This window comes from Sinocyclocheilus anshuiensis, unplaced genomic scaffold (assembly GCF_001515605.1).
Source record: "Sinocyclocheilus anshuiensis isolate Anshui unplaced genomic scaffold, SAMN03320099.WGS_v1.1 scaffold1033, whole genome shotgun sequence".
In the NCBI taxonomy this organism is placed as follows: Eukaryota; Metazoa; Chordata; class Actinopteri; order Cypriniformes; family Cyprinidae; genus Sinocyclocheilus; species Sinocyclocheilus anshuiensis.
This window is the reverse complement of record NW_015554137.1, coordinates 181,748-190,048: the sequence shown is the minus strand read 5'-3', so window position 1 is coordinate 190,048 and position 8,301 is coordinate 181,748. Positions and strand designations below refer to the sequence as shown.

At 43.2% G+C, this 8,301-nt stretch overlaps 1 protein-coding gene across 1 annotated transcript in view; it reads left to right on the top strand.

Moving 5' to 3' along the window:
- LOC107670397 (uncharacterized) overlaps positions 1–4,809 on the top strand; it is a 21,694-nt gene extending 16,885 nt beyond the window's left edge. Inside the window, exons 9-10 of the mRNA XM_016462993.1 lie at positions 4,212–4,306; positions 4,696–4,809. Coding sequence (XP_016318479.1) covers positions 4,212–4,306; positions 4,696–4,809 — 209 coding nt within the window. The remainder of the gene's footprint in view (positions 1–4,211; positions 4,307–4,695) is intronic.
- The last annotated feature ends 3,492 nt before the right edge of the window (positions 4,810–8,301 follow it).

Here is an 8,301-nt window from a genome sequence, read left to right as displayed (position 1 = left end):
GGCCAGTCATGGGCCAACGCGTCCCTGTCCTTCGAAAAGTAAGTTGGGCAATGAGAGTTGTCTTCTGAGGCGAAGAGGTCGACCTCTGCCCTGCCGAAGATCTCCCAGATTTTCTGAACCGTTTGAGGGTGGAGCGTCCTCTCCTCCGAGGGGACGTTGCTCCGAGACAGCATGTCTGCTCCTTGGTTCAGCCTGCCCGGTATATGCGCTGCTCTCAGCGAGCGCAAGTTGAGCTGAGCCCATTCCAAGAGACGCTCCACTAGTGCGAAGAGGTGCTTTGAGGAGAGACCGCCCTGACGATTTATATAGGACACTACCGTCATGCTGTCCGAGCTGACTAAGACATGGTGTCCCCTTAGGTCTGGCAGAAAGGTTCGAAGGCCCAGACACACTGCCAGCATTTCCAGGCAGTTGATGTGAAGCCGGCCTTCCTCTTTCGACCAGTGGCCGAAAGCTGGCTTGCCATCGCACAGCGCTCCCCAACCCGTGTTGGAGGTGTCTGTCGAGACTACCTTCCTTCTGCAGACCATTCCCAGGGGCACACCCCGTTCCATCCACTGAGAGTCTTTGCAAGGGGCCAGAGCTGCCACACAGGCCCGGTCCACCTTGACATGAAGGCGTCCGAGACGCCAGGCGTTGGACGGAACTCGCGGTTTCAGCCAGCACTGAAGGGGCCGCATGCAAAGAAGGCCCAGCTGAAGTACCGGAGACGCGGAGGCCATGAGGCCCAGCATCTTCTGAAACGCCTTGAGAGGGCGAGGGGCTCCAACTTTGAATAATGCCACGAGCTGCTGAATAGCCAGTGCACGTTCTTCTACGACTACCGCCCTCATTCGGGCTGAGTCGAGAACTGTTCCCAGGAACGAGATCCGCTGGCTCGGGGATAGCGCGCTCTTGGCAAAATTGACCCTGAGTCCCAGGCATTCTAAGTGGCTGAGGAGGAAGGATCTGTGAAATAGTAGCTCATCCTCCGACTGGGCCAAGATGAGCCAGTCATCGAGGTAATTAAAAATGCGGATTCCCATCTGTCTCAGCGGGGAAAGAGCCGCAACCATGCACTTCGTAAAAGTGTGAGGAGCTAGGGACAGTCCAAAGGCAAGGACCGTGTATTGATATGCCACTCCCTCGAAGGCGAAACTCAAGAATCATCTGCGGTGGGGGGCTATCTGGATGTGAAAATAGGTGAAAAAAATCTTTCAGATCCAGCGAAAAGAACCAGTCCCCTGGGCACACTTGCGAGAGGATCTGTTTCAATGTAATCATCCTGAACAGCTGTTTCATGAGGGCTTGGTTCAGGTGCCTGAGATCGAGGATGGGCCTTAGATTGCCATCCTTTTTGGGGACAAGGAAATAGCGGCTGTGGAGCCTGACTCGCTTTAAGCTGGGGAAACCGTTTCTACGGCTCCTATCACCAGCAAATTCATCACCTCGGAGCGCAGGACGTGTGCGTTTTTGCTCTAAACCGAGGTGGGAACCACGCCACTGAATCGCAGGGGTCTTCGAGCGAATTGCAGTGAATAACCTTGTTTTATTATCCCCAAAACACAGTCTGGCACTCTGGGGATGGCCTGCCAGGCCACAGCCTGCGTGACAAGGGGTTGGATTAATTCAAGAGGCTGGTCGCTGTGTGGGGACCCCACAAATTTTGCTCTCTTTTGAAAATGCGTTCAAAAAATGCTTCGCTAGACTTAATGCTCTCATAGCGAGAGCAGTCTGCCCCCGTGCGCGCTGCCTCAGCGTGGGCGTGGCCCAGACGCGTCCAATTTGAAGCTGTCAGTAATAATAATCATTAGTGAGAGCATTCCCTTTTAATCCGCAAAAAAAAAAAGATCAAACCACTCATTAGAAGAGGAGTACTGATGATCTTTATGTGTAAACACTCAGGCAGATCAAAAGTGCTGCGCGCGTTCTCTCAGATCCATTTGTGGCGGACGAGGGGAGGGGTGGGGCCGCCTTCATTGAAGAAGACGAGCCGCGAGCAAAGCAGAGCGAGACATGAACTTTTCTGTCGCCATCTGGCGAGCCTAAAAGAGCTTATTTCTAGGTAAATTCTAAAAGAGCAAAATTTCTAGCGACGTTGTTGCAAATGTTGCGCTGCGAGTGTGGCTCGTGCAAGGAATCTTGCATGATGCAGAAGGGCAGTGAGGGCGTCGCCTGTCTGGGCAGCCCCCACACAAAGACTGCACTTCACTGAGACAGAATGTTCACTCAGAGCATGAGTCTCGCTCTTCTCCACTCACGGACCGCCTTCATTGAAGGCAGCCCAGCTCTCCCGTTTCTCCTCTCTCAGCGAGCCTCGGAGAGAGAAACAGCGAAGTCTGGAAGCTAAGCAGCCGGGTCTGAGTGATATCACGCCGACACAGAGCCTGCGTGCTCGCTCTCCCCGCTGCGCTTCGATCCGTGTCTTACACATGAAGATCAGCGCCCCTCTTTACATTGAGCGGCTCTATTTTCCGAGGTTGATCGAAGCGGAACGCTGTCACTGACAGCTTCAAATTGGTGTGTGTGTGTCGCTATGGCTGCGCTCACAGAGACGGGCTGCTTTTACCACAAAAGCAGTCTGCCCCTGTTCGTTCGCGGAAGGCGGCCCCGACTCCCCACTCTCATGTTTCTCTCCTCCCAGTTACCTCGGAGGAACCAACGGCGAGCTCGTGGGTTGAGCGATCAGGCTTGAGCAATTCATGCTGGCACACATCATGCGTGCTTAATCTGCCAGTGTGTATTACACGTGAGGATCAGTGCCCCTCGTTACACCGAGCGGCTTAATCCTCCTAGGCAGATCAAAGCAGGACGTTCGCAGCTTAGCATTTGTGTGTGCGTCGCTGAGCCCCACCTCCCCTGCTCTTGTGTTTCTCTCCTCCCAGTTACTCGGAGGAAGAAATGGCGAACTCGCGGAGATGAGCGATCAGGAATGAGTGATTTAATGCCAGCAAGTCCCCGCATACATCACTCTCCACGCAGCTCTTTGATCCGCCAGTGTGTTTACACGTGAGGATCGGAGCAGAACGCTGTCACCAATAATTCAATATCGCTGACAGCTTCGTATTTGAATGCGCCTCTCACCTGGGCCACGCCCACGCTGCGCTCGCTGAGACAGATCGTTCTCACTACGAGAGTTCATGTCTCGCTCTGCTTTGCTTGCGGCTTGTCTTCTTCAATGAAGGCGGCCCCGCCCCCTCCCCTCGTCCACCACAAACGGATCTGAGAGAACGCGCGCAGCACTTTTGATCTGCCTGAGTGTTTACACATAAAGATCATCAGTACTCCTCTTCTAACGAGTGGTTTGATCTTTTTGCAGTTCCGCTGCCTAGCCATTGGTTCGTTTTTAATAATACACTGCACGAACCAATGGCCGTGCAGTTACACTGCGTGATTGAAAATGGCTTCAGTATTCGGAGAATAGTTTTCCCAAAGCGTCTTAAGCAAGACGCAGTACGAGTGAAGTATCGATAGGGAACTAAACCTCTACAATGTAATAAAAGGTATTTTAATTTAAAATAACTAAACGTTTTCCCAGTGTTATTGCAGTATCATTGATGTAGTACTATAGTTTTTTAATATTTTGAATTAGTTTTAATTTTTGTGTTTTCTGTTTTCATTTCCATTTTAGTTTTAGTGAATTGTTTCGTTGTGTGTTTTAATTTTATTTCAGTTTTAGTTGTTTGAGCGCATCAAATTAAACTAATAGAAAATGAGAAATGCTGCTTTGGCAACTAGCTGACATAATTTTAATAAAAAATTGTATTAGTGTGATCTTAGTATTATCGAGAGGCTATTATAGGTTTTTCTTTTTTTTGTATTTGTCGTTTTCATTTTAGTTTTAATTAATGTTTTAGTGATTTTGTTGTGATTTTTACTTGAGATACTATTATAGTTTTTTTTCCGAAATATTTTCAATTAGTTTTTGCTTTTTAAAATCTGTCTATATAGTGTTTATGATTTTTTTTTTTTTTTTTTTAGTACATGTTAAACTAATAAAAATGGTGCTCTGGAAACTAGCTGGGGAAAAAAAACGTTTTTTGATATTTTACTTTATTTCAGTTAAGATTGATTTTATTTCTGTTAACAAAAAAAAAAAGTTTTTTAATGGTTTTGGTCTGAGTTAACTATACTAATCCTGCATGCCACCAGACGTGTTTATGGTTATACTCAGTAATTTAGGTTGCGTGTGTGTTTTTGGTGGTCGGTGTTAATGGTGTTGTGTGTCTCAGGGAAGCGCGGCGTGCTGAAGCGGCCGTGGTCGGAGGCGGAGCGAGTCGCCGTGGAGACGCACCTGAAGAGGAACATCATGGAGCTGCGTGTTCCTGCGAACACTCTCACACTCTCTCACACACACACACACACACACATCATTTACTCACCTCACACACATACACACACACACACTCTCACACTCTCTCACACACACACACACACATCATTTACTCACCTCACACACATATACACACACGCACTCTCACACTCTCTCACACACACACACACACACACATCATTTACTCACCTCACACAGGCTGCTTCTGTGAAAAACAAAACGAAGAATCGTCAGATCCATCTTTAATATGTCCGTCAAGTGCCAAAAATGACAAAACGCCACATAGGAGTATCTTAACAGCAGCCCCAGTGCTCTCTTTTCCACTGAAATATTCACTTCTGTTTGAACTGCTGCAGATATAACTGACTGCTTTCATGCTGTAGTTGGGTCTTGATGGACTGGTGGCTTTGAACTCGTGTGGAAAAGAGTTGCGTGAAGATTCATTCAGCTCGGTGATGGCAGAATTGTGTTGGATTTTTCCTGAACTCTTCTTCTAAGCTCGCGCACACACTCTCCCCACATTCCCCCGTGTGTGTTTCTGTTCAGACTCCTCAGAAACGCAGCAGGTGTGGTGACGCTACTGTTTTTACACGGATGACGTCAGTCGATGTGGAGTTCTGCTGTGATGGATGCGCACTGGATTCTGTCCAAGACGTCAGGATCAATCTCACGAACAACATGCCCAGATCATAATAATTCACACTCAAATCAACAGAAAAAAAATAGGAAATTATTATTTTTTGCATAAAGAAACGGAAGTCTGTTTAGCATTTTTATTTTTTTTTTGCAACATTTGTTATCACCAGGTCTTTTCTATGGAAACTCATTTCTGCCACATGATCAAAAGTAAAAGAAGTAAGTAATTATAGAAGATAGAAGAAGTAATTGCGACTTTTTTTTCTCACAGTTCTGAGTTTTTTTTCTTTCCTAATATTCAGATTTGTGAGATATAAACTCGCAATTGTGATATAAAAAGTTTCAATTAGGCTACCTTTTTCGTTTTTTATCCTGTGGTGGAATCAAATATTTGTGAGTCAAATGTGTGCGATATACACTCCGAAGTGTTCGATATAAACCTGCAATTGTTAGAAAATAAGTCAGAATTGTGAGTTAAAATGATCTTTTATTAGTATTTTTTACATTTTGAAATCTATTTAATTAATTTTTTTAGAAAACCATTGGTTTAACTCAACCTATCAAAACCATCTGTGCCGTAAAATGACGCAGAGAATAAACCATAATTCCTGGATGTTTTACTTTTGATTTGCGTTTTCTGTTTTTCGATATCAATAGTGATTCTCTTTAGATTCTCATTACTGTAATACACTGATATAAATACATACATAATGTTTATAGATTTTGCCATTTAAATATACTGTTGTTGTTTTTTTTCAAAAAATTTTTTTGCATTTCATCAATAATATTTGCAGCTAAAAATAGCATCAAAATGCAGAAAATCTCAGTGGTCTGAGAAACCGGCTTGAACTATGATATCTGGACCGGTTCTTTACAGTGAGATTCATCCGCCTGTATTTTGAAGTGTCGGTTGCCTTAACTTTTGTTGTTTTATTGGTTTATATTGATCTCGTCTGGCTGCAGCTGATTTTAAACCCAATCACATTCACTCGTTTCTGTGCGTCATCAGTCCAGTTCGACAGGAGTGCCGTGTTTTAGGGATCATCAAGTTTGGAGATCAGCTGCGTTTCATTCCATTGGAGTTTATTTATCCTGTACAGTCGTCTGATCTCTGGTCTGTGGACAGTGACGTATCGTAACATGATATTAGCCGTTAAAAGTGTTTTCGTTGCGTGATGATGTACAGTGGGTACGGAAAGTATTCAGACCCCCTTCAATTTTTCACTCTTTGTTATATTGCAGCCATTAAATGGCTGCAATATAACAGAGTGAAAAATTGAAGGGGGTCTGAATACTTTCCGTACCCACTGTACATTCTGTAAATATGACTTATATGAAGTACCATGTTTAAAAGTTGTTTTCTTAAATGCTGTTGTAAAGGTATATCAGATTTTAGAGAGACGATATCTTGACAAATACAGAGCTTAAAGTCACACTGCAAAGAAACACATCTGAATTTCAGACCGTCATGTCTTTTTATTAAATTACAAACGTGGAAACATCAGTCGCCGTGTATCTGGTGTCATTTATGGTTTATATTTCTCACACATCACAAGCTGACGTGCTGCAGGACAGTAAAAGAAATTGAAGGGGGTCTGAATACTTTCCGTACCCACTGTACATTCTGTAAATATGACTTATATGAAGTACCATGTTTAAAAGTTGTTTTCTTAAATGCTGTTGTAAAGGTATATCAGATTTTAGAGAGACGATATCTTGACAAATACAGAGCTTAAAGTCACACTGCAAAGAAACACATCTGAATTTCAGACCGTCATGTCTTTTTATTAAATTACAAACGTGGAAACATCAGTCGCGTGTATCTGGTGTCATTTATGGTTTATATTTCTCACACATCACAAGCTCACGTGCTGCAGGACAGTAAAAGTTATCAGTCATCATAAATGCTAAATAACCTCTGGTGCTCTTCACTCATTTTTCACTGAAATATTTTATGTTGGGGTTTTTTTATGTTTTACGTCATTGGAATGGTACGAAACTTGGTAAGGATTTGTGAACGCACAAAAAAATAAAAATAAATAAAGGACATGATTTGAAAAGGTTAAATGGACCTGAAAAATAGTCACACTTGTACTGTTTGCAGTCAAATATGACCATGTTAGAATGAGAAATGAATTCCATCTAGTGGAAGTGTTTGGTATTGCGCCCAAACAAAATCTCTGACTGAAAGCTCTTTTTTTTTTTGTAATATCAACCTCAAATTTGGAACACAACTTCTTTAGATTTATGGCTTTGATTTTCATGTTCAGTTTTAGAGTAAAACATGTTTTACTTACAAACTTTTCACTTCAGCAATAATCTTAAAGAAGTGTTTTCTTTTAAAACAGACCAAGTCAAGTCACCTTTATTTGTATAGCACTTTATACAATACTGATTGTGTCAAAGCAGCTTTACAGTGTTAAACAGGAAAACAGTTTGTCAATAATGCAAGTCATTTTCCAGCTAAAGTCAGTTCATTGATGATTCAGTGATGTCATCATCCAGTTCAGCTCTCGTCCAATAGTGTCTGTGCAATCAGTCGAGCGTCCCCAACTAAACAAGCCAAAGAAACCAAAACTCCATCGGTGACAGAAATGGAGAAAAAACCTTGGGAGAAACCAGGCTCAGTCGAGGGCCAGTTCTCCTCTGGCCAGACCAAACCAAACCAGCATGATGTGGTTTAATTCCAGGCTGCAGGGCCGGCCCATCGCATAGGTGAAATAGGCAAATGCTAGGGCCGTCGTCCATCCATAGGGGCACCCAAACGAGTTGTTTTTTTTAAATAATAATATTATTTTAATTAGGGGTGCACTTATATCGAAATATGCCATATCGCGAATGTTGCGATTTAATTAAATAAAAATACCTATGCGCTGCAGTTTTCAGAGTGAAGTGGTAATGTGTTAGAGTGCATCCCATGACACGCAGTGCTTCCCTCTGAAACATGCAACGCATTTATTTATTTGCTGGCAAACCATTGAATTTGAGCAGAGATGCACCCATCGGCCATAAATGGCATTTTCCTTTCATCTTGCCTCTGTATAATGCATTTAGTGTTTACAGCGGTAATCAAGGAAACAATGCATCACTGCTGTTCCCTAAGCGCCACCTGCTGGCAGAGAGTGAATTTACATTTTCATTCAGCCCATCTGCTGTTTGATATGATTTATGTAGCCTAATTTCACAAAGCCAAAGTCAGACCATTCTGTTTTTGCTTCAGGTTTTGAAATTATACAGTCTAATTTAGATCAAAATATAGGCTAATAAAGCAGCTAACCATATTCTTCATGCACTCATATTTTCATTCTTTCTTGTCTTTTGCTTAAATAAAATACATTAAAAACCAGTATTGG